Source organism: Talpa europaea (assembly GCF_964194135.1).
Source record: "Talpa europaea genome assembly, chromosome: 14".
In the NCBI taxonomy this organism is placed as follows: Eukaryota; Metazoa; Chordata; class Mammalia; order Eulipotyphla; family Talpidae; genus Talpa; species Talpa europaea.
In genome coordinates this window covers 20997958-21024723 of record NC_140082.1, presented here as the reverse complement: position 1 = coordinate 21024723, position 26766 = coordinate 20997958, and the positions used below count along the sequence as shown (strand labels likewise).

The following is a 26766-nucleotide window of genomic DNA, read 5'->3' as shown; positions in this document are numbered from 1 at the left end:
ATTCATTTGACTTTTCTTTCAATATCTTCTCCATCCTGCAGTCAGAGATACTAAGTTCAGTTTTATCATTTTAAAAACAATCTTTTCCTTGATAGAAGGTAGAGATCAAGAAAAAAAAAATAACCCAAAAACCCAAACCCTAAATCATATTTACAAGTACGAGCATGAATGGCATGGGCTATTTTTACATCATCACTGTCTTCTTTCCCCTCTTTTTTGCACTGTAGCCATACCCTTCTGTCACTGATGAGACCTGGAACCCTGAAACTTAATACCCATGGCCCCTCTATTTGGAACACATCACTTTTATCCATCACCACCCCTGCAGGGATGAGAGAGAGGAGTGTAGGGTGTCTTTCTGTTTACTAAATTTGATTTTATGTATGCATTATAAAGCCATTAAGAAAACAGGAGATTTTGAAGTAATGGACTTGAATGGTCAAAAATCAGTTTGGTTTTGGATTTGCTGAAATTAAGTCATCCATGAACTTTTTTTAGTTGGAATAGTTAAGACTGGTGCTTAGAATAGAAGTCAGAACTAAAGATAGAATCAAGTTACCACAATGGAAAGGGGTGGTAACTTTGCTATGGGAATGAAAGAGGTACCCCAAGAACTGGTATGGAGAGGTAGACTTCTATTGTGTATCATCAAGGAAAGGTTTTCATTAAAAAAAATCTTATTTTATGTCTTTATCCAAAACTTGAATCACCTTAATGATTTATATTTTAAGATTCAGGAATAGGAAGTAATCAAATTATTTTCATGTCCATTTGCACTGATTTATTATTCTTTTGGTATCAGGAAACTGGTGTTGAAATGCCTTAAAATAAGTTTTATTTATAGCTCTCTCATTCAAGAAGTCAAAAAATCTTTATAAATTTTCTAAGTATTTGAAACAGCCTTCATGATATGTGCTTTCAGACCATAAGCATATGGTCAAAGAGTTCTTGGCTTCCAAAAGCACTCATTGAAAATAGGAAATTTTGAATATAATTTAGAAAATTTGAACCAATTTAGTATTAATGGGTCCATTTTGTTTTAGGACTACATTTTATTCTCTTGAGAGCATACTTTGTCCATAGATTTCCATATGTATCTATTTCAGAACTTTTTAATTTTTTTTATCTTGCATTCAATCCTTTAATGTTAATGATTGGAAATGTTATTACAGTCATCTTAATTTCATAAACCAAAAATATTCTGTTTATTTCATAATTAACATCCTCAAATCAAGTTCTAGCCTATTATTTATTAAAATATATTTGGTATATAACATTGTGTAAAATTTAAGGTATACAATATGTCAATTTGATACATTTATATATTGTAATATATTTTGATTGCCACTGTAGCAATAATTAGCCCCTAACTCATGTAACATTAATTAAAATTTCTTTTAATTGTAAAAAAATTAAGTTCTGGACTCTTAGCAAGTTTATTGTGATTGTAATATAATATCGTTGTCCATGGTATGACCTATTTTCTTGTTATGCTGTATTACTATAAAAATGGGTCTGCGGGCCTCCCCTGGTCGCGCACGGTTGAGCGCTGGGCTGCAAAGCTGCCAGCAGCCTCTGCAGCGCCAGTTCGATTCCCGGCCCCCAGCGAGGGTCCCACATGGCGCGCAGACCTCTCCTGCCCTGCCACGCCCACTGCTCCCCTCAGCAGTGTATTTCATCAATCTGCCTGTTCTGTTCCCTGCTCTGGCTCTGGTGAATTCTCTCACCCACCCGTGCTTCTGACTGTACCCAGTGCTTGTATGAATAAATAAATCTTTAAAAAAAAAATGGGTCTGACAAAACCAATTGTAAACCAGCTAGAAAATGTGAACAGATTCTGATATGAATTGATCAGAATGTTTACAAGCAAATGTACACATTTTTCTATATCAATATTAAGGCAAATTTTCACCTTTTTTGTATTCATAGTGACATAGTGGTAGATAAGATAGGAAAGGTAATAAACAAAATATAAGTTTCAATAATAGTTTTTGCTCTTTTAATTGTTTTTATGGTGCTCTTTAGAAATAAACGCAATATCTAACACCAGAAAAAAGTCACCTATTATAAACTGAAAGATCATAAAAATGTTATTTCAAATTTAAACATAATTGTAATGTATGAACAAAAGTTCGCTCAAATCGCAATTGAAGAACTCACTGAATTGAAAAAAAATATATACCTATGGAGAATAGAATCAGAATTAAATAATAGATGTTTAGACACTATTTTCAAAAGAATTTTTATGTGCACCAAGACTCTATGTGCACATAAAACTCTGTGTTTTATATAATAGGGCATATTTTACTATAAATAGTGTATTCATAAAGAATTAGATATAATTAAATTTTAATTGATTTTAAAATAAACTAATATGAATACTAATGTAATAAGTTTCCCCAAAAGATGGTGTCAGTATCAAAACACAGGGCATAGAGACTGCAGCACTTAAATATTTAATTACCCTATGTGTGGTGTGGTGTCTCCCTCTTTTATGGGGGCATAAAACGCTGAGCTACTTTGTGTTTCTTACTCCTGTCCTTCTTGTTCTTTCTTACATCTTTTCAAATTGACTATGCCAACTGACTATGCCAACACAGACTTCTTGGCCACTTACCTTCAATAGTACAGTTACATGGGTAGTCAGGCATTCCTCAGTTGATAGGAGAGGTATAAAGTACTAAGCTCCTTTCGGGGTGATTTTAGGGAGATATTTTACTGACAGAGCTTACTATGCCAAGTGTTCTGGGGGTATCCCAATATGTTTTCTTTTTGTCTGGCTTTTTTAATATGTATAGATTTTTTTTTTAAATAATAAATTTTATTTTTATATTCCCCCATACAATTGCAAACGCCCCATTCTGACCCCAATCCTTCCCCTCCCGCCCCCCACCCCCCAAAAACTGTCTCTGGTTCATAGTTTTCTGTTGATTTTGATTTTCACTTTCTTAAATTCATTTTCCTGGTCCCTTATTTAAGTTCTCTAGATTCCTGCTATGAGTGAGACCATCCGGTATTTTTCTTTTTCTTTTTGGCTTATTTCGCTGAGCATGATCCCTTCCAGCGCCATCCATGTTGCTGCAAATTGCATGTGTTTATCTTTTTTGAATGCTGAGTAATATTCCATGGTATATATGTACCACATCTTCTTGATCCAGTCATCTATTTTTGGGCATTTGGGTTGTTTCCAAAGCTTAGCTATTGTAAATAGTGCTGCTATAAACATAGGGGTGCAGATGTTCTTTGGAATTGATGTTTCTGTGTCCTTTGGGTAAATACCTAGGAGTGGAATTGCTGGATCATATGGAAGCTCTATGTTTAGTAGGTCCAGAAATCTCCACACAGCTCTCCATAGTGGTTGGACCAGTTTGCACTCCCACCAACAGTGCAGAAGAGTTCCTTTTTCTCCACACCCTCGCCAACATTTGTTGTTGCTAGTTTTTTTAATATGTGCCATTCTCACTGGTGTGAGATGGTATCTCATGGTAGTTTTGATTTGCATTTCCCTGATGACAAGTGATGTTGAACATTTTTTCATATGTCTGTTGGCCATTTGCATTTCCTCTTCAGAGAAGTTTCTTTTTAGCTCTTCTGCCCATTTTTTGACTGGATTATTTTCTTTGTTGTTGTTGAGTCTCATCAGCTCTTTGCAGATTTTTGTGATCAGTCCTTTATCATTAGTGTTGGGTGCAAAAATGTTCTCCCAGTCGGTGGGGTTTCTCTTTGTTTTTGTTATTGTCTCTTTTGCTGTGCAAAAGCTCTTTAATTTGATGTAGTCACAGCTGTTTATCTTTGTCTTCACGATCACTGCTTTGGGTGATGTGTCTGTAAAGATGTCTTTGATGTGCAAATCCCGTAGTGTTTCGCCTATATTTCCTTCTATGTATTTTATGGTTTCAGGTCTTATGTCTAGTTCTTTAATCCATTTTGAGTTGATTTTTGCGTATGGTGTGAGGTAGTGGTCAAGCTTCATTCTTTTGCATGTAGTGACCCAGTTTTCCCAGCACCATTTATTGAACAAACTTTCTTTGCTCCAATGCATAGTCTTTGCTCCTTTGTCAAAGATTAGTTGACCATAAATCTGTGGGTTTATTTCTGGATTTTCTATTCGATTCCATTGGTCTGTATGTCTGTTCTTGTTCCAATACCATGCAGTTTTGATGATTATGGCTTTGTAGTATAGTTTGAAGTCTGGGAGTGTGATGCCTCCATTTCCTTCTTTTTTTTTTCAGTAGAGCTTTGGCTATTCGGGGTTTTTGGTGATTCCATATGAATTTCATCAATAATTGTTCTATTTCTTTGAAGAATGCCATTGAGATTTTGATTGGAATAGCTTTGAATCTGTATATTGCTTTTGGTAGGATGGCCATTTTAATAACGTTTATTCTTCCAATCCATGAACAGGGGATGTCTTTCCATTTCTTTGTGTCTTCTTCTATTTCTTTTAACAGTGTTTTATAGTTTTCTTTTGTATAGGTCCTTTACCTCTTTTGTTAGATTTATTCCCAAATATTTGATTTTTTTGTTTCGATAATAAAAGGGATGGTTTTTTTGATTTCTTCTTCTTCAGATTTATTGTTTGTGTATAGGAAGGCTACTGACTTTTGCGTGTTGATTTTGTATCCTGCCACTTTACTGAATTGATTGATGAGTTGAATTAGTTTTTCTGTGGAGATTTTGGGGTTCTCTATGTATATTATCATATCATCTGCAAATAGTGATAGTTTGACTTCTTCTTTTCCTATTTGGATTCCTTGGATGTCTTTCTCTTGTCTTATTGCTCTGGCTAGGACTTCCAGTATTATATTGAAAAGCAGTGGTGAGAGTGGACATCCTTGTCTTGTTCCAGATCTTAATGGAATTGCTTTCAGCTTTTCACCATTGAGAATGATACTGGCTGTTGGTTTGTCATAGATGGCCTTTATGATGTTGAGGTATGTTCCTTGTATCCCAAGGATTTCAAGGGCTTTTATCATGAATGGGTGTTGCACTTTGTCGAAAGCTTTCTCAGCATCTATTGATATTATCATATGGTTTTTATATTTCTTTTTGTTGATGTGTTGGATAACGTTGATTGATTTTCGGATGTTAAACCATCCTTGTGTCCCTGGAATGAATCCTACTTGGTCGTGGTGAATTATCTTATGGATACATTGTTGGATTCTGATAGCTAAAATTTTATTGAGGATTTTTGCATCAGTGTTCGTTAGGGAGATTGGCCTATAGTTTTCCTTTTTTGTGTGGTCCTTATTCGGTTTTGGTATTAGTGTAATATTGGCTTTATAGAACGTGTTTGGTATTGTCCCTTCCTTCTCAATTTTTTGGAAGAGTTTGTGAAGCATAGGCACTAATTCGTCTCTGAATGTTTGGTAGAATTCATTTGTAAATCCATCAGGTCCTGGGCTTTTGTTTTTGGGGAGGTTTTTGATTACCATTTCAATTTCGCTGCTTGTAATTGGTCTGTTTAGGTGTTCTATTTCTTCTTTATCTAGCTTTGGGTGATTGTAGAGTTGTAGGAATTTGTCCATCTCCTCTAGATTGTTGAACTTGTTTCCATATAACTGTTCATAGTAGTTACTGATTATTCTTTTGATTTCTGCTGTGTCCGTTGTGATTTTTCCTCTTTCATTTATGATCCTGTGTATTTGTGCTTTCTCCCTTTTTTCCTTTGTGAGCCTGGCTAGGGGTTTGTCTATTTTATTGATTTTTTCAAAGAACCAGCTCTTGGTTTCATTGATCTTTTGGATTGCTTTTTTAGTTTCAATTTCATTTATTTCTGCTTTGGTTTTTATTATTTCTTTTCTTCTACTGGTTTTGGGGTTTTTTTGTTGTTCTTTTTCTAGATCTTTGAGCTTCGAGATTAGGTTGTTTCTTTGAGTTCTTTCTTGTTTTTTGATGTGAGCTTCTATTGCTATATATTTTCCTCTTATTACTGCTTTTGCTGCATACCATACATTTAGGATATTGGTGTCCTCCTTGTCGTTCAATTCAAAAAATTTTTTAATTTCTTCTTTGATCTCCTCATTAGTCCAATGGTCCTCCAGTAGTGTGGTTTTTAATCTCCATGAGGTAGGAAAGTTCCTTACCTTCTTTTTATGGTTTATTTCTAGTTTGATGCCTTCATGGTCAGAAAAGATGGTTGATATGATTTCAATCTTGGTGTATCTGTTGATGTTTGTCTTGTGACCCAGTATGTGATCGATCCTGGAGAATGATCCGTGTGCGCTTGAGAAAAATGTGTACTCCGTTTTTTTGGGGTTTAGTGTTCTATAGATGTCTGTTAAGCCTAATTGCTCTAGGTCCTTATTTAGAGCTTTGGTTTCTTTACTTATTTTTTGTCTTGTTGATCTATCCATTGTTGATAGTGGTGTGTTGAAGTCTCCCACTACGTATGTGTTTTCTCTGATGTCTGTTTTCAGAGAGGACAACAGTTGTCTGATATATTTTGGTGCTCCTTCGTTTGGTGAGTATATGTTAATGAGTGTTATTTCTTCTTGAAGTATTGTCCCCTTGATCATAATGTAGTGACCATTGGGGTCTCTTTTTATCTTTTTGAGTTTGAAATCTGTTTTATCTGCTATAAGTATAGCTGTTCCTGCTTTCTTTTTTGGTCCATTTGCTTGTAGGATTGTTTTCCATCCTTTAACTTTGAGCCTATTTTTATCTTTTGTAGCTAAATGTGTTTCCTGGAGACAGCAAAAGGTTGGGTTTTGTTTCTTAATCCAGGCTGCAACTCTGTGTCTTTTTATTGAAGAGTTTAGTCCATTTACATTTAGAGTTAATATTGATATGTTAACATCTGTATTTGCCATTGTGTTTGTCTTTCCTTTGATTTTATTTATTTATTCTTTTAATAACTTTTTTTTTTTTTTGGCCTTCTTTCATTGTTATTCGTCCCTCTGAGGTTCTGGCTTTAGGACTCCTTGTAGTATTTTTTGGAGTGGGGGTTTAGTTGCAATGAAATTCCGGAGTTTCTGTTTGTCTGGGAAGGTCCATATTCTTTCTTCAAAGAGGAAGGAGAGCTTTGCGGGATAGAGTATTCTTGGTTGGCATCTGTTTTCTTGGAGTCTGTTGACTATGTCCCTCCACTCTCTCCTTTCCCGTAGTGTTTCTTCGGAGAAGTCTGATGTCAGCCTGATTGGTTTTCCTTTGAATGTTATCTGTTTCTTCCCTCTTGTCAGCTTCATTATTTTTTCCTTGTCCTGGATTCTTGGGAGCTTTACTATTATGTGTCTTGCTGTGTTTTTCCTTTCGTCGTGGAAGTTTGGTGTTCTTCTTGCTTCTTGTATATCAATTTTCAGCTCCTTCTTCGCATTTGGGAAGTTCTCTTCAATTATATCCATGAATATTTTCTCTGTTCCTACATCTCTCTCCTCTCCTTCTGGAATTCCTATAACTCTTATATTTCCTTTCCTCATGGAGTCAGATAGTTCCCGAAGTCTTTCTTCATTCTTTTTCCTTCGTACTTCTCTTTCCTTTTCTGTTTTGGTTCTTTTTATTTCTGTGTCTTCAAGATTACTTATTCGTTCTTCCATTTCATCTATTCTGCTTTCATTGCTTTTCCCAGAGTTCTTTAGTTCCTCCATTAATTCTTTGATCTCCTGCATTTCTCTTACTTCCCTCTTTAGGGACTCAATTTCCTTCTTCTGATCTATCACTTTTTTAATCATGGCAATTTTAAATTCTCTTTCTGGAAGGCTCAGAAGTTCTTCCAAGTTGCTGTCGTTGCAATCTGGGGAGTGGTTTTCTTTTTGTGGTGTGCTTCTTTCCTGAGGAGTTGTTAGGTTGCGTGTGGTTCTTCTACTCCCTACTGTCTTTTTTCTAATTTGTCGTATGCGTTGGGACACTGTGTTGCTCGGACTGACTGGCATCTTGGGTGAACTTCTCCGCTCCCCTCTGGCTCTTCCAGGAGCCATCTCTGTCTTCTGGGGGAGCTTTCTGCTGGTTTTAGGCAGTTTTTACTGAAGAAATGTCCCTGTTCTCAAATGGCGAAGCGGGATGCAGTCCCTGCGCCTCCGGTTTCAGGCACACTCTTCTGCGCACCCGGTCTGCCCCGGACGTGGGTGCCTGCTCCCTCTGTGGGCTCAGACTGCTGGTAGGAAGGGGCCTGGCGTGAATAACTTCCCGGCTGGCCACTGGGTCCTCCAGAAGCCTTCTGCCCTTTTCAAGCAGTCTTAAGAAATTTCCTGTTCTATGGGGTGTTAGTGACTTTTTTTTCCTGGTCGCTAGGTGGCGCCAGAGATCTCTCCTATTGTCCTTGGGGGGCTGTTTTTCGCCTCCCCCCACCCCGTGGGACAGGGAACAGAGCGGGAATGGTAGGGTACACCTCAACAGCTTTGGGGTGCTGTGTCTGCCTTGTGCCCCACCGTCGTGGAGAACCCACACCCCGAATTTTCGTTCCCCGGGTCTCAGTTCAAAGCCCTCAGTTCCAGGACGCGGGCTGTAGCCCAGTTCAGTGGTGCGGGAATGGCACCTTTTGCACCGCTCCCGTGCCTGGGCGCCTGGTTCCTGCTTACTCAGGGAGGGACCTTCACCTCAGTGAGGACCTCCGCGCATCTCCCCGCAAGCCTAGGTCGTCTCCCCGCAAGCCTAGGTCGCAGGCGCGGGGACCTGGGCAGCCGCGATCCAGGTCTGCAATTGCTTTTCAAGCGCGCCGAGCGCAGCGCGCAGCTTTCCGCGCAAGCTTACCGGCAGCCCGGGCTGTGTTCACGTCTCCCGGGGTCTTTGTTCTTCTCTAATGGCGCCCAGAGCCGTTCGCTCACCGCAGCGGCGATTCCTGCAGGGTTCGCCTCAGCTCCCGTTCACGGGGTGTGGTGGCTGCAATAGTTCCTTTCCACTCACAGTCCCGCTTGCTGCGTCATTTGTTCTTTGTGGTGGCTGCAATAGTTCCTTTCCACTCACAGTCCCGCTTGCTGCGTCATTTGTTCTTGTTGGCCGTTTTGGTTTGTTGTTTCCCTCCTCTCTGCCGGTCGGAGAGTGCTGCCTCTGTGGGCGGGGGAGGGGAGCAGGGTTCTGCGCTTCCCTCCCTTCTAGTCCTCTTTTATGGCCACTTTCTTCTTTGGGTAGTTTGCTGGAGTCACCCATTTATCTTCCGTGTCCCAGTTCTCACTGGGACCTGCCGCTTTTCCTCCCTATTAACTTTTTTTAATGGGAGATCTTACTCGCAGCGTCTCCTCGCCGCCATGTTGCTCCGCCCCTTCCCCAGATATTATTTTAAATAACAACTTTTCAAAATTGGATTTTGAAAGTGATAGGTGGCGAAGTTGAGTGATACTACTATGTAATGTCTGTTCTGACAATTTACTTGGGCAAGTTTTCAGCCTCTCTAAACCTCAGACTCTTCTTTTATAAGGTGGCAAACATAATAGTACCTTCTCTTCCTTGTGAATATTAATAAAGTACTTATAAAATGGCTGGTATAAAATTTGACTCATTATTATGTTTTCATTGTTATTTACTTTTATTGTCATCATTTTGTTAAAGTCAGGAGGTGTCTTCAAATTGGGAAAAGTGCCTCTTCTTGCAAACCAACAATGCTCGATGTACTTCTAGGTCCCTGTTTTACCTAGTGCAGTTACCTCCCTTTACTCCAACCTGGACTTTTTATTCTCAACATTTAAATCTATTGTATTACGGATTTTCCCTAAGATTTTGTCTTTATCTGTGGGTTGAAATCCTCTGCTTCCTCATCCTGTTTGATGCTCTGTGATTATTTCTCTTTTTTTAATCTGTTTATTTTTTTTACATCTTCATTGATTTTGTATAGCATTTGGTTTCTCCCCTCAAGATTATTTCTATGAGTTCGACTAGACTGTTTTCCTTTGCAGTTCTGCTGTGATGGTCTTATGTTAGAATTACAGGTAGCAAGATATTGGCCTAAGTTTGTCTTGAACACTGTGGTTTTTGTTGCTGTGTTTATTGAAACCTCACCATCAATCATAATGACTTGAAGTCAGATCAGAGCATTGGTCCAAGAAACCAGACTACAGGTTGAGTCAGAGATGTTGGGCTGTGGAGGTTGCTGTAGTAGATTGTCAAGACAAAAGCCTCCCTCAGCTCTGTATCCATTTAACTGAGGGAGAGATCCACAATCACCAGCTGGTCAAGGTTAGTCAAGGCAGATCACTGGTGGTGCTTTCCATGAAGCACCAAACTGCAACTTACCCTTCAGCTCCAGCTTAGTTCTAATCTCAGAGGTTTTGCTGGCAGTGCCTTTCCCCTGTGTCTCAAGCATGAACAGAGAAACCAGGAAGCTATTGGATTGGGCTGCAGCTGCAGAAAGTACAATGATATAGTATTTAGGCTGTTCAGATGCCTACCAAGCCCAGATGGGGAACAGGCTGGTGCATCTTGGGACCACCAAGTTAGCTTCCAGCGGTCTCAGGTACCATCAACTCAGTGCTTAGCTAGCAATCTGTTATCTCTTCAGAGAGATGTTCTGATCCTACTGCAGTCGGCTAGCAGCCACTTGGGCTTGTGAGTGGGGGTAGGGCAAGTGCCTCTCAATACCACCAAGGTAACCACCACAAATCCTGAGAGTTTAGATCCATGCCTGTCCTACAATCAGTATTCTTTTGGAGAGATGGGACACATCAGACTCAGTAGCCTGGGAGGTGAGTTTGGGTAGGGATGGGGCTGGTGCTTTTAGATGAGCTAAAACAGCTGCCAGCAGTCCCAGGTATCAGCTCAGCACCTATCATCAGTGTTCCTGATGGTAGGCAGTTCTCACCCAGCTGTTTTCTAGATGTGGAAGCCCCAGGATTCTAGGTGAGGTAGGAGAGGGTAACTTTCAGCATCTCCATGCTAGCTCTTTGCAGCTCCAGGTGTGTCAGCTCAATTCTTGCCCAACAGTCATTGCTCTTTATGATATGCATCACTTGCCAGTTTTCAGTGGATTAGGAGTTGAGTGGAATCCCCTGAGACCATGTGGGAGAGGGATAGGTTTCTTTCCCAGGGTCCTGGTATTGCTGGAGGGACTGTTTCTTAGACTTTCCTACCCTTTCTGATGGACTGTGATTCATCTCCTTGTGGAAATGCACATCAAGTCCTCAGTTCTCTTCACAGTGCACTTGCTCCTTTGCTGATGACTGTCCACTAGTTCCCCAGAGGAAGACATGGCTCCATGTACATGTTAGTCTGCCATGTTAGAGCAAGGACCATATCATTTTTTCTTTTACAAAAACTATTGCATAGATTGTTTTAGGAGCAATCTTGTATATTTTGGACTCTCACTTTAACTTCGTGTCATTTGGGGGGAAATTTAAAAATAAACAGTATTCATAGTCAGGTATGCTATGTAAATGCAATTTGCCACTTTGGAAATTCTATTAGTCAAAACCAATTCAAAATTTTGCTGATAGAAATGTTCTTTTCACTAAAAGCATCTGCTAGTAAATATAATATCCAAAAGTGAAAAGTCATTTGAATCATCAACTCTGTTCACCGACTAAACTAGTTTGTTCATTCCCAAACTTTTATGTTAGTGAAAACCCTGAATTCTTTTGAAAAATTACCAAGTATTCCACTATGTCCAACAATATCCACCACTCTTTTGGAAGTTAGAGTTGAAATTTTCTTTCTTTATCTAGCTGTGCAGTTATCTAATACTTCTTTTTTACATGGCAGTCTCTTATCCAGCTTTTTGGCTTTCCAGCTTTTTGTTATTTAAAAATTGCTACTATTTTAAATTACTTTTCTGTAAGATATTTTTATACCAGGCGTAATTTTGTATACATTTTATGGATAAATTTAGTTAAAATGCAGGGAGTATAGAATGGCCTTTCCATATTTGTATTCTTAATTATATTTACTCTATATTGATAATGGAACTCATCAAAGTAAATTTATTTTTATAAGATAGATTGATCTTTATTTCATACCACAACTCTAAGCATTTTGCTTTGGTAAAATAATGCTATTTTGAATCCTAAAAAAAATTTTAAGATAATTAAATATATTTATCCCTAATAAACTTTACATAATCAGGAAAAGTATTTGGAAATCAACTTATTTTTTAAATTTTTAATTATGAACAACTAAATCATGTTAATAGGATGAGAGAGATTTGCTATGTAATATAACTGGGTTTCATATGTCTGTTTTAACCGCCAAAACCATCTTGTTGATGTTTGAGAAATGGTTTGAAAGTATGCAATATACATGTGTGACTGTTTCTGAAATACAGGCAATATCTTCTATGTTTGTGAATTTCTTGGATAGAAAGTATCTTCCAAATAGTGTTTTCAACTGCTCAGACTATTCATTGATTCAGATTTAGAGAACAAAATTGCATGAAGCCTCTGGCAATATCATTAAGTTTGCTACCACTTTCTAGTCAGTCTTTTTGCATGTTTCAGTTAAGCCCATTTGTCTGAAATATTAGCCAAATTTTACTTATTTTCCCCTAAAGAATTCTATTCTACTGGATGAGGCATTATCAAAATACATAATGTAAGTTAACAATGATACTTTCATTTTGTTTTTAGAGCATCAGAGCATCAGGCCTTATCCTGTTGGAAACAATCCTGTTTGGGTCTCTGCTTCTGTACTTTCCAGTAAGTAACATACTTATACTTCATAATTAGAAATTTGTTTTGCTTATAGTAACATTTATAAATATCAATGTATATATGTATATGTATTTATAACTGCTTATGTATTATATATGAAATATATTGATTATTTACATTTATATATACATTTATATATCTATAGTGATGCAATGGCTCTTATAGATGCATAAACAAGGATGTATATAAACCGTGGCTCTTACCTATTGGATCACCTTAGATAGTTACTTAACATTTCTAAACTTTGGTTTCTTTCTATAAAATGAACTTATTATGCTTTTTCCAAGAATGTGAGGAAAATTAAATACTTAATTGAACTAATGGAAGGCACACTTGTGCTTGGTATAGATATAGGTACATGCATCAGAGACACATCAACCAACTAATGTTTGGCATGTTGTATGTTGTAATATCTAATCTTCTCTATAGAACTATCAGAGGGGTATTTAATAAGAATCATAGTCACCCAATTAAGAAATCAAAAACAACCCCCAATGCTGCCCCAGATTCTGTGATGCCTAGATCCCATAGTAGACCTACCTCAGCGTGAACTCCCAGCACCATACCAAACCTCACAAGGCCCCAGCTGCCATGCCCACCAACCAATAAATGCCCAGAATGGTGGACAAGGAGGCCTGTCATACAACAGAGGCCCCAACTACAGCAGAACAAACCAAAAGCAAACCACTGGGGAAATATAAATGGCCACGCAAGTAACCAGGAGAACAATAAATAAGCTTTTTCTTCCTATCAAATACAGAATTCAAAACTTCCATAATTAAGAAAATAAAAAAATTGAACAATACAAAAGAAAACTGAGAACAGTTTATAGATATGCAAGAAAGGGCGTCCCTGGTAGCGCAGCAGGTTGAGTGCAGCACTGTGAGGCTGTCTGCAGCCTCCGTGTCACCAGTTCAACTCCCGGCTGGCCAGGGAGATTCCCACATGGCGGTGGCAGACCTCTCTTGTCTTGCACACTGTTCCCCTCAGCAGTGTGTTTTGGTCCTTCTGCCTGTTCTGCTCCCTGCTCTGTCTCTGGTGGATTTTCTAACCCTCCTGTGCCTCAGGCCTGAACCGCAGTGCTTGTATAAATATATAAATCTTTGGAAAAAAATATAGAATATGCAAGAAAACTCAGAAAAGCAAATGAGTGCTATGAGAAGCACAATCAGTTAACAGGAGATTGAAATTGAAAATCTGAATAATAAAATAATAGGCTTGTAAAATATATAAAGATCAATGGAAAAGATGAAAAATTCTGGAGAGAGCCAAGGAAGTAGAATAAATCAAATGGGAAAACAAATCAGTGAGCTCAAAGATGCAAATGGGGAAAGAGTCAAAATAGAAAAAGAGAGATACAAAAAGAAAAAATAAAACAATTCAAGAATTATCTGATACCATGAGGAAAGGAAATTTAAGAATCATAGGTATCCCAGAAAGAAGAGAAAGAGAATTGAAAAACTATTTAAGGAAATAATGGAAGAAAACTTTCCAAACGTGAAGAAGGAAAACAAGAAGTCCAAAGAACACCAAATTACCTAACAAAAAATAAAAATATAGTAAGATATAGTAGTAGCAAAGGGGCTGGTAGCAAAGAGGAGAGGGGTTCTTGAATGGAGGATTACAGGGGCTTTGGTGGTAGGTGTAGTAAAATAACATACATTTGTAGGGGTGTAAATCTATACTGCTAAGACATATACCCCAATAAATACAACTTGACAACAAAAAAAACCCTCAAAAACATAAAGTGAATTAAAGTAACCTGAACAATAATAAAGTAACATGAACAATAATCTTAATCATCTAAATATTTGTTGTTGCTGCCACCATCATGTTTTTCCTAAACCTCTGCTATTTTAAAATACATTTTCTATCCAATTTCAGGAGGGATATTTTATTTCAAAGATTTATTTATTTATGCATACAAGAGCTGGGGTACAGGCCAGAGATGCTGGTGGTGAGAAGATTCACCAGAGACAGAGTGGGGAGCAGAACAGGCAGACTGACTGAAATACACTGCTGAGGGGAGCAGCAGGCAAGACAGGAGAGGTCTGCCACGCCACGTGGGTATTCCTGGCCAGGGATCGAATTTGTGCTACAGAGACTGTGGATTGCTTCATAGTGTGGTGCTTAACGCCTTGCGCCACCAGGGAGGCCCTGGAGGAGAGATATTTTAAAATATCAAAACTAATCTGCAGCACCTCTGTAGTTTCCTAGTGTTCTCAATATTAAGATTAAACACTTAATATAGTTTAGTTTATGATGTTATATTCAGTATGGTCTTTGGTCACCCCTTCATCCTTGTTCAGTACTGTTTTCTGTAGCTGTCTATCCTGACCTTTCTGTTGCATTGGAAAACACCACACTGACAAACGGGAGTCGTGGAGCAGTATACATAATGCAGGATGCTGCTGAAGAGCAAGATCCTGGCCCTTTTATTGACACACATAATATGTTGTAAGGAGATTAAGGAGATTAAAGAAAGGGGAAGGGTGTAGAAGATTAGGGATTGTGAGTCTGCCCTCCAGGTGCTTCTTATCTACTTGATGACACACCTTAATCCCCAGCCCCCAGGGTTCTAATCTTTTCAACAAGGCACTCCACTGATCAATTTCTGGGGTCCCTTGTCATACATCGATCCTCAGCCCCCCAGGCATTCCCTGTCATACCTCGTGATATATAAGTAGGGAGTATGTGTTATGCATTGGTCCTCAGCCCCCTGGGCATTCTGGACATACCTCCTGATGCACATGTTATGCATCGGTCCTCAGCCCCTCCAGGCATTCCAGACATACCTTGTGATGCATAACCTCCCCAGTGTGATCCAGCTTTGTGCTCTTGTTTGATTTGAAGGGCTGAAGGGTTGGGTTCCTGTTCCTAACTGGCCGGAACACTTTGACCTTGTTTAGGTGACAAAATGGTGGCTGAATAGGCTGCTTAGGAGTAGCAGATCCACACCTTTCAGTTCCTAAATTAAACAAGAACTCTATTATTTATGGCATAATAATGGCTTCCCAAAATTGTCCGAAGTCCTAATCCTTAGAACCTGTGATCTGTTTATTTAGATGAAAAAAAGGGACTTTGCAGAATGATTAAATTAAGGAGTTTAGGAGATTAAGGAGATTATCTGGATGGACCCAAGATTACTAAGTGAAAAAGGAGAAGTTAGAGAATCAAAGAGATGACATCAGGAAAAAGACAGGACTTACTATTGCTACTTTGGGGATGGATAAAAGTGGCCATAAACTTGGGTATATGACCAACTTTTAGAAACTGTAAAAGAGAAAGGAACAGATTCTTTTCTAAAGACTCTAGAAGAAAATCTTACATTTTAGTGCCATAAGATCCATTTTCAGTTTCTGACTTATATTGGTATAAGATAATAAATTTGTGCCTTTTAAAGCCACTTAATTTGTGATAATGTTTTACAGCAGCAACTGGAAACTAATATGCCTCTAGTCATATGACCTTTTTACATGCTTTCCTTCCTCCCACCCCTTCTCATAAATCCTTTTCCCCAACTGACATCTAATCATCCTTTAGATTTTTACTAAGTACCACTTTTTTTTTAGGAAACCTTTTCTTGACACCTGCCCCCCCCATTTGGGTCAAAGTCCTTATAATGTCTTTTCCTGGAACCCTGTTTTCTTTCTTGACAACTCCTATCTCAGTTTATAGTTCTACATTCTAAAGTACAAGTTGTTTGTTATTCTCCTGCATAAACTCTAGTTTTGTGAGAGCAATGGCTTCTTTCTAGTTATCTCTCTCCAGTTTTCTACATCTGGGCATTTAGCCCAGTACCTGTCACCATAATTGAACTAAAGTAAATATACCATAAGTCAGTGAACGAGACTTTACTTGGACAAACTTAGAACTATTCTGTAAAACAATGTCTATTGTCCTCTTTAAATAGCCTTTGAAAGAATTGCTTGATTGTGGAAGACAATGAATGATGGTCACAATTTATATTACCTTATTTAGTGCCTACAGTTAGGCTAAATGCTTTTTCATGTTATTTTCTGTTGTAAGCAAAAGTTGGTTTATTTTTACCTATATGAGATTTATACTTATTTAAATAAAATGGTCTTATTAATGAGAATGGGCCCAAATTTATAGAAAAGTTTTAAAGTCTCTTAAATGGAAATGCTCTAGAAAAGAAAGACATTTGAAAGAATAATAAATGTTAGACCAGTAAATGTTCAAAGTAACTGGTAGAGGCCCTGTCATTGGCTGGAACCCAATTCTGAAAGACATCTGGTATACCTGTACCTGTTATAATATCAGATACAGAGAAAAAGGCAGAGAAATGGAAATTTTAAGGGAATTACAAGGCAGCACTTCTGCTTGATAGCTCCGATATGCCTAGGGAAAATAAAACAGAAAGGAAGACTTACAAAACAAATTTCAAAGGGCAGAAATATCAGGATACCTCACCATGTTGACATCATTCTTAACTAGCAGTCTATTTCAGTTTTCATAACAAATTCTCTCTATACAATAACTGCTTGTGGTTCTCAAGTTCCTGCTGTGTACATCAACTTTAGATGGTTAGTATTCAGCTTCTGAAGACATAAAAGGCCAAAGTAATGAAGTTTTTCATATAGTGTAAGATAGAGGGGAAGACACGAGATTAAAGTACATTGTTGATTGAGTTTGGAAAGAAGTTCAATTTTATTTTACATGGAAGAATGGAAGATGGTATCTCAGAAATTGATGGCAAAAGCTTTGGCTACCTTGGGGAGGCAGGGTACTGTATTTGCATGACTGTATGTTTATAAAGCATTCCTGACAAAAAGGGTAACTTGGTCATTGGACTAGGGTTCATTAACTTCCTTGGATTTTGCAGAAAGGAAGCTTATAAATTTTGGCTAGAGCTTTTCCTGCAAGTAGTATCTCTGTATATGTATACCTAAATGTGATAAAGTTGATTAAATATACCTAGTATATGCAAAAGTTCTAACCATTTGGTTGTGTAAATGTGACTTACGCTCCATTTCTTTATTAGATACAGCTATATTTCTCTGTTCCTAGTGTGGCCCATACTGGAATGACTCATGCATAAAAGTTGTGTCTGGGGTCACATATTTTTAAAAAAGTATACTTGAATAAAGTAGGATTGTTTTTAGGATTGGGTAACTCCATGGAAGGAGGCTCTAGGGATATTCATAGTTCTACTGAGTTATGCAATTGAGCCTTTTCTTCATTTTATGTTGCATATTGTTGTTCAGATTTGCAAGAATTAAGGTTATTTTTGCCTTTTCTAAGCAATCTTAGACTACAGACGATTTCATAACAATGCTTATATTGGAAAGTCCAAATTGGAGATTATCATCATTGTGCAGATGAGGACAAGCCAAAATCTGACTAAATTTAGCATTGTTATAATTGGAGAGCAGAGTTGAAGCATTTAAAACATTTTCTTACAGATTCTCAAAAGAGACTCATGATTTGAAGTCCATACATTTATGAACAAATGGTTATTCTTCATAATCACCTAAAAACTTTTATTCAACTTATAAATGAAAAAAGAACTTTAAAACATTGAATAAAGTATTTTTTTCAGATTAAATTACAAAAAAACACATTTTGTACATTAGTAAAGCATTAAACAATATGAAGACTAGAAGTTTGTTTTTGACTTCACTAAACCACCATTTCAGCTAGTAAAGTAAACTTTCCTTTCAATCTTAGTTATTTGCTTGGCTACATACACCTTTCTGCAAAAGACACAAATGCATGTACAAATATAATACTTATTTTAGATTATTCCCTCACCCCACCCCAAGTTCTCTTATAAAAGAGAATTACAAAATATTAGAACTTGGAAGGGCCATCAGATAGAACTTAGTCTTTATTTGACGTCTTTTTACAAATGAAAAAAGAAGGGTTAAGATAAGGTGAGACTCAAACAATTATTCTCAGTTAGGTATTGAAAAGTCAAGAATATAATCGGGTCTCTTGATGCTTGGTGAAGCATTCCCTCCACTTCATGACAATATTTTTGATAAAGGATATAAATATGATATTAAAATGGCATGAATAGGATAATCAAGGAGGTTAATTTTCTACCTCTTGTTCAGTCTCCCTTCCTCATTTGGCCTTCAAATAAATAAAAGGCATAAAAAATGAAATAGAGAACCAATTTACAATAGCTTGTGGTTTAGCTCTAAGATCCAATATAAAATTGCTGTGAACTCAAGTGGACCATGTTGTCAAATAATACAAAGTTTTCAACATTCACCAATTTTATCTACAAAAATGGCAAATTTGTATTTCAGTCTAAAAAATTATACCAGGTCATTTTCAGTGCCTTAGAATTAGAGGATTGCTTTTTCTATGATCACCCTAAAGCTTGAAACTAAAACTAAGATTCTTTTTTATTCTTGAGCCACACATATATCCAGAAGTAGAGGGAAAACAAGAACACATTACTCCCATGATTAGGATGGCAGGAAATAAAGGAGAGAATTGATAGGGGGTGGGGGTGGGGGTTGAGAATGAGACCACAAGATATAACTAAAGCATCAAGTTTTATTTATACTCTTATCCTTTCCTTTGATGCTCAAGTTAACTTATATTTGGAGAGTTCCTCCAAGCTGGCTCTTGCACCTTTTTAATATAACCGCAGTGTTCTTGGAACCTTTTCTACTTTCTAGTGCAGGAGATATTACTCAGCCCAGAGATTAGCCATTCCTCCAAGAGTTCTGGTTCTTTTTTTTTTTTTTTTTTTTGGGGGGGGGGATTGGGGGAGGACAGTATAATTCAGATTCACTTATATGTGACAAACATAGTGCAAAAAGTTCCCAATTTTACAACTAGGCCAACATTTTTCAATCCCAAGTTACCTAGGGACCTTTGTAGGGATATTTTGTCCCAACTCTAAAATTCATCCTTAAGATACAGTTTCAATCTTAATTATTTAAGATTCAGTTTTTTAATCTGATGGAGGCTGTATCTTACTTGGTGTCATTAGATCCATTGGGATTGATATAAGAACAAAAGAGAAAATGGAAATCAGAAAAAAGTTAAATATTTATGAGCATAATAGTAATATGGAGGATGTCAATCATAGGGGGATAGCTGTTTCTTGTCAGGATAGGTCAAAGAATATGGAAATAGAAGAGTCTTACTCCCCATACTTCCAGAGAATTTTAAGAACATTGACTAAAATATATAGGTCAAAACATCAGAGAACTAAATCACCTCCTTTAAGGGATTTTGAAGAGTATAATACTAAGATATTCTGTTCTATAGCATAAGTTAAAGGAATAGAGTAAATGGAATTTACTGGAATTCTGTGCCATTCCATTTGTCCACTCATACTTCTTTTCCTTGCTCAACCAACCAGAGAGAAGTCTGATCATTGGTGGGAATGGTTGTCTACCAGTCACAAGGTACAGAATCTATTGCATATGCATATTTTAGGGGATTTAATTAAAAGAATCTTAGATCAGTGATGAATCGGGAATTAACTAATAATCAGCCTTTAGTTTAAAGAGTTTTCATAAATTGAATTTTAGCAAATTGAAAGAGTTGAGAATTGAACAACTGACTTTAGTTTATCAGTGAAAAGCAACAGTGTTTTCAGTTTTGCTAAAATAAATACCACTTTGGCTATATGGCTATTAAAATACATTGTTGTTTTGTGAAATATAGTAATTACTCATTATTTACAAACTTGGACAAAATTGAAAAATGTGGAGGACAAGATAAAAGATCAACCAAAGTTGCTATATGCAGAATTAATCACTGTATACATTTGATCATTTAAAACGTCTATATATGTACATATATAGATAGAAAATGGATTGATGGTGAACATTGAAATATGTGGGGTTACTTTATGAATTTTTTAATTAGAAATGTCAATTATAATCTCTATTATTTTAACCAAAAAAAACCTAAAGTGGAAATTGAAGATATTTATGATTTTTGGATAACTGAATCTTTACAAACATTATCAGATCTAAAATACCTTATTTTAAAATAAACTCAATTCTTTTATTTTGATTTTAAGTTAATTACTTTTTGGCAACTTTGGGAGTGGTAAGAAATGACTTGCAGATGTACTTAATACTGAATTGACATCTAATTTGAGTGAAAGTTTCTTCAGGCAGCTCTCATTTTTGTCATTTACACCACTGAAACTCAAGGTCCTTAGACCTCTTATATTTACTAAGCCACAGAAGCTGCATCTGGGCTATATATTCATATCCAGAGAGATGAAAATGGTTAATCTCCATTTCTACTTTTCTGAAAACTTGGACTTAGAGAACTGAGCCCCAGAAAATAGAATTAGGATGCTAAATACAGTTGAATCAACATAAAGTGACCCCCATAAGAGAGGGATAGAACAAACATTTAAGTCAGAAAATGCTCGTGGTGAACTCAAATAAAATCCTGCCTTTTGATTTTTGTTAATTCTTGAATTGTTAACATTTGAAACAACTATATAGTATGTAATTTTGAAATTATAATTCACTTATCTGTTCAGCCTTATTTAAATAGATTTTGTGTTTTCCATTAATCTCTGTAATCTGGCTTCTTCATTCCTCAGTTCTGTACTTTGATGTGTCCCTTGGTTCTCATTAACAACATTTTTATGAAGGAATAATGAGTTTACAGTGCCTACATTCTTACATGCTTGAAAATCTCTACCAATTGTCCTTATACATGAAAAATAACCAAATCCCTCGGTATAAGATTTCAAAACACACTTTCTATCTCAAAACTTTTATCTGAATATTTCCAGCTCTTGAACATAGCTTGATTTTTCTCTCCTGTGGATGACTAACTTAGTATTTCCATCTACATGCCAGTAAGTCATTCTTTAGTCTTGTAAGTAAATATTTAAAGTAGGAATTACCTGGGAGTTTATCATTCTGTATCTCCTCACCCCCACCACCATTATTGTGTTCCCTTTCAGTATATAGATAGAAGTCCTCTTTTAGCCCTAGGGTGTTTTTAAATTACATCTTTAATTTTTTGTCTCTTCTTCAGCAGCACAAATTATGAGTACATTAGCATTTCTTTTTCTTCCATAAATATGATGTTTCTACTCATTTTTATTTCCATCCTTTTCTGTTTTGTCTTGTGTGTCTCCTTGACTCCATGACCCTTACACCTTTCTTAGTTACTGTTATTTTACTTGCTTTAATGTTCCTTTAACTTCTACAGCATTTTTGTTTTATCTTGATATTCCCCCCTTTTCTTCAACTATCTCGGTACATACACTGTTAGCTCTTTCTGTTTTCTGCCTCTTCTTTGATCTCTAGTCTCTTTTTTTGAGCATCTTTTGACAAGGAATGTATTTTCTTTAATTTTGTTGCGGCCTTGAGAATTGCTTAGTTGAACTTTTATCAGTAGTTTTCTTGGGTAAAATCTCTCTTGCTATATGTTCTTCATCAACCTTTTCCCTACTATGGTTTAAACAGAGTCTGTGCTGGTTCCTTTCTGATATTGATGTTTTAATTGTGATAATTCCTTTTATTGTGATAAAATACAAAGAACACAAACTTAACCATTTTTATAATTTTTAAATATTCAGTGGCATTAAGTGCATTCACAATGTTGTACAAATGTATAATTCATTTTCAGAACTAAACTAAACCAACCCAAACTAAAACTCTAAATAATAATATCCACTAAATAATAATTTCCCATTCCCCTATTGATAACTTCTGTTCTACTTTGTATCTCTGTGAATTTGTCCATCCCAAGTGCTTCATGTAGGTGGAATTATACAATATTTGTCCTTTTATGCCTGACTTATTTAACTTAGAATGTTTTCAGGGTTCACTCAGGCTACAACGTGTCAGAATTTAACTCCTCTTAATGACTGGATAATATTCCATTATATGTACATTGCACATTACTTTTATCATTCATCTGTTGAATAGATATTTCATTTACTTGTACCTTTTGGCTATTGTTAAGCAATGCTGCTATGAATGTTGGTGTATAAGTATCTGTTTGATTCCTTACTTTCAGTTTTTGGCATATACCTAGGTGTGAAATTCTGGATCATATGGTAATTTTATGTTTAACTTTAGAGAAAGTACCAAAGCGTTTTCTAAAATGACTGCACAGCAAAGCATAATTTTCTAGTTTTTCTGTCTCCTTATCAACACTGTTATTTTCTGTTTTTGATTTTTCTTAAAAGCATCATAATCTATGTGAAGTGGTATCTCATTGTGGTTTTGATTTGCTGCTTTTCATTTTTGAATGAGGCAGTTTTTTCAGGTAACTTTTATAAAGAAGTAATGTAGAAAGGAGAACAAAAGGAAGACTAGGTTGAGGCAGGCTACCTGTTCATTTTGAGGTCACCTGAAACCTCAAATTTCAGCTGTATTATAATTTGGAGGTTTGCATCCTCTTTCATTGTGCTTTAGCTCTGGCTATATTCCTTGGCTGGTGTACTTCTTGGATGTCATGTCTCCAAATTGCCCTTATATTTTAGGATGACACTGTATTTCTACAAGGAAATTCCTTCCCATGTTCTAAAATTCATTCCTTAATAAACAGATCACCCCCTCAGGAGTAAAACAATAGTTCCTACCTGAGCTCTGAAATGGGAATGTAACAATGCTCAGAGTCTTCCTTCATTTTGGTGCAATAATATCTTTTTATTTATTTTTTTTTTTTACATTTCTTCCTTTGGTTGGTTTATTTATTTGTTTATTTATTTATTTATTTTTAAATTTTAATTTTATTTTTATATTCCCCATACAATTACAACCCCTTTATTTTTACCCCAATAAATAATATCTTAATTCTAGGGTCTTGCCTCTTTTTCCTCTCAGTAATTACATTCATTCTCATAGTTTAATATATCCCTGGCGTGCCAACAGCAAACAAATATGTGTTTCCAATTCAAATCTGTTAGACATGTATGTGCATGTATTTATTTAACATCAATAATAAAGAGATGTGAACTTTAATCTACAAAGTCTAAGGCTTGGTCCCTCTTACTCTGTGCCTCTCTCACTCTCCTGTAGCAATTCTGGCCTCGTCTCTCTTCCTTGAGCAGGCTTGGCATGAGCCCACCCTGTAAGCCTTTGCATTGGATGTCTCTGAATCCACATTTCTCCATGGCTAACTCCCTCATCATCTTTAAATCTTTGCTCAAATGTCGACTTTTCAGTGAAAGAGAGTTAACAGATTCATTATTCTGGAATAAACATGGAGGGGGTTAATTTAAAAATTATGCTTTGAAATGAGAATAAACCACCACTGAATTGTAAAGATTTCCAATGGGACCAAATGGAGACAGATTCAGTGATAATGTGGAGGCAGAAATGTCACAATTTGGCAGTAGACTAAGAACATAATAAATTATCTTAAGACTGTCTTCACAGCAACAAATGAGACGCGGCTCTGGCAGCGATAGAGAATTTGACAGTCAGATGGCTTGTGTCAAAAGATAAGAAGTTTTACCTCTGCAACAATGTCACAGCTAGAATGTTTTATCTCTCTAGTAAAAAATTATGGAAAAAGTAAAGTATCAGTTCATTTCTAATTTTCTTGCTAGAGTTTGTGAGGTAATATCTTTGCCAGTGGGAAAAGCATAGCAGGAACTGTTTCTCAGTTACTTGTTCTCTCCTGACTACAAATTGCATTTTCTTGTGTAGGCCCAAAACACAAAATTAACCTTTTCTGAAATTTGATGTTATTTTTCACTTGATAAAAATGCTAAGCAATTTATACTTTAAATATTAGGTATATATGTGCACATGTGATTTTAGAGAACTTTAGTAGTCTCTATCATATTATTCTCAGAATTGTCAAACATTGATATTAGCCAGAATATGACAGACCACTGTGATGTCTAACTTTATCTCTGTGGTCTCCTATGTGAAATGTAATGTAAGAAGGTATAAAGATACTTAGAGATGTTTGAGAGAAAGAAAATAGCTAGAGGCAGAAAAGTATTTATTATGTTTAAAATTAGCAATGTGTCCTGAAAAATAGTTTCCTTTACAGACTGTTGAAAAAAATACATTGAGGTAGACTTAGAAATACTATTTAAAATGGAGGTAAGTGGGGCCTCCCCGGTGGCGCAGCGGTTGAGCGCTGGGTTGCGAAGCTGCCTGCAGCCTCTGCAGCCGGTTCTATCCCCGGCTGCTCCCCGGCCACCGGAGGAGGGTCCCACATGGTGCGCAGACCTCTCCTGCTGCCCGCTGCTCCCCTCAGCAGTGTACTTCGGTCCTTCTGCCTGCTCTGCTCCCCGCTCTGGCTCTGGTGAATTCTCTCACCCTCCCGCGCTTCTGACTGTACCCAGTGCATGTATAAACCAAACAAACAAACAAATAATAAATAAATAAATAAATAAATAAATAAATAAGACATGCCTCTAGAAAAATTGAAAAAAAAAAATAAAATGGAGGTAAGTATTCATTTAAAAATGACAAGATGATGATGTTTTGACAAGGCAAAACATGACTTTAAAAAAAGGGGTAGTCTCCTCTGACCACCTCATTTGGCTGTGAGGTTTTTCTAGAAACACTGAGATCAACTCTAAAGGTCCCTGAACTTGATATCATTTGGATTCTAATGATAAGCAATGAGACATTTCGGATTTGTTACTTATATTTTTGAACTGTAAAAGGTTACATTTAAGGATAAAAATAGAAAAGTACATTAAACATTTGTAAAATACTCTCAAAGATTGGACATTTTAAATATTGGAAAAGAAGTATTTTACATCACTAAAGCTGAAGGGTTTCAAAAGTTTATTTACTCTTCAATTAAAAATTTCTAATTTTCATGTGCAATTTCATGACAATTCTTTTTATTTTATTTATCCAGATACTGTAAGTAGCTCATAAAAAGAAATTATAAATTGGTCAAAAAATAAAATTAAAATAACAAGATGATGATATTTTGACAAGGCAAATCATAACTTAAATGTCAGAGGCGACAGAGTGTTGTCAGAGTCATAATTTGATAACGTCGATATATTATTTAAATAAAATTACAGAAGAGGAAATCTATAATAGCATAATATTTACATGAAATTGTACTAATTAAAATCCAACCTCAAAACATTCAGACCTTTGTATAAATGTGATTGAAGGAAGCTTTTGACCTATGAGCTAAATTAGAAATGTCATTATGGACTTTTAGAAAGAACAGGTTACTTTCCTAGACTACATAGGAGAAATATGTCAATTTATATGTTTATTTTGTTTATCAGATATGTTTATCTGAAATCTTATTATTTATGAATATCTTCATGATATAATTTCTCAGTTATGAGGAAAGTAGACTATATTTTGTGAAAATAAATTCGCTGTTGAAATAGTTAATATAAATTATTTAAAGGAAATGTTTTTTATGATAACATATATATAATCTCCATGATTTGTCTGTCCTTCACTATTGCAAATTGAGATATATTTTGAATGTCATCTCTAGTGTCAATGATAAATGTAAATGTGATTAATTCAGATATAGATATTTTCATATCTCATCCTCATTCAGATCCTACTTTAAATTCAGCTTTGACTTTTTTTGTTCTCCATGCTTTCCTTTATATAACCCATATGTACATTTTATCTTGCTTACAGAAATGTGGGGGTGAAGTACTTGCCCTGCTTGATGGTTTTATCCTTTTAAATACTGTTAGAGTCTAGATGTGAAGTTACTGGCATCCCTCATATGGTGCTTTGTTTTTTATGAGGAGGATATGAGAGGTTTTGCTGCTTCTATATATTTTTCTCAAATCAGTTGCACATTTTGCCTTTTGATATATGGTACAGCATCTCATCAGATCCTCTAAAATAAAATAAAAGATACCTTTAAAGAAGGAGAGGTCAGGTAGATATGGTAACTGCTCCAACTTGGGAAGTCACAGTGAACATTACTTATGTCCTTTACATCAGCAGCTAAAGAATGCCTTTTAAAACCAAGTATTTCCCATCTTGCTTGATTTCCCACATAATACCTATTAGTTATTTGTAAGTAATAATATAAATCCCATAGTGTTTGCCTTAAAGAATACATACTAAAACTCCCATAGTATTGCAGAAATATAATTCTATTTATAGAGTGAAATAGAGGAGAGATATGAACATGAGATAAACTATAAGAAAGCATAAAAATGGGGTATTTGTATAAAATCATTGTGAAACAATAATACATATAGATAGATAGATGTGGACGCAGATACCTGCTGAGACACTGTAATGGTTAGAAG

The 26766-nt window shown here is 36.2% G+C and overlaps 1 protein-coding gene across 1 annotated transcript in view; it reads left to right on the top strand.

The window, feature by feature from the left end:
- The window catches only part of GPR158 (G protein-coupled receptor 158), a gene marked incomplete at both ends in the record, with an annotated part of 240943 nt that overhangs the window by 151836 nt on the left and 62341 nt on the right, over positions 1 to 26766 (top strand). The window contains one exon of the mRNA XM_084254000.1: positions 12486 to 12554. Within this exon, the coding sequence (XP_084110126.1) occupies positions 12486 to 12554 (69 nt within the window). The remainder of the gene's footprint in view (positions 1 to 12485; positions 12555 to 26766) is intronic.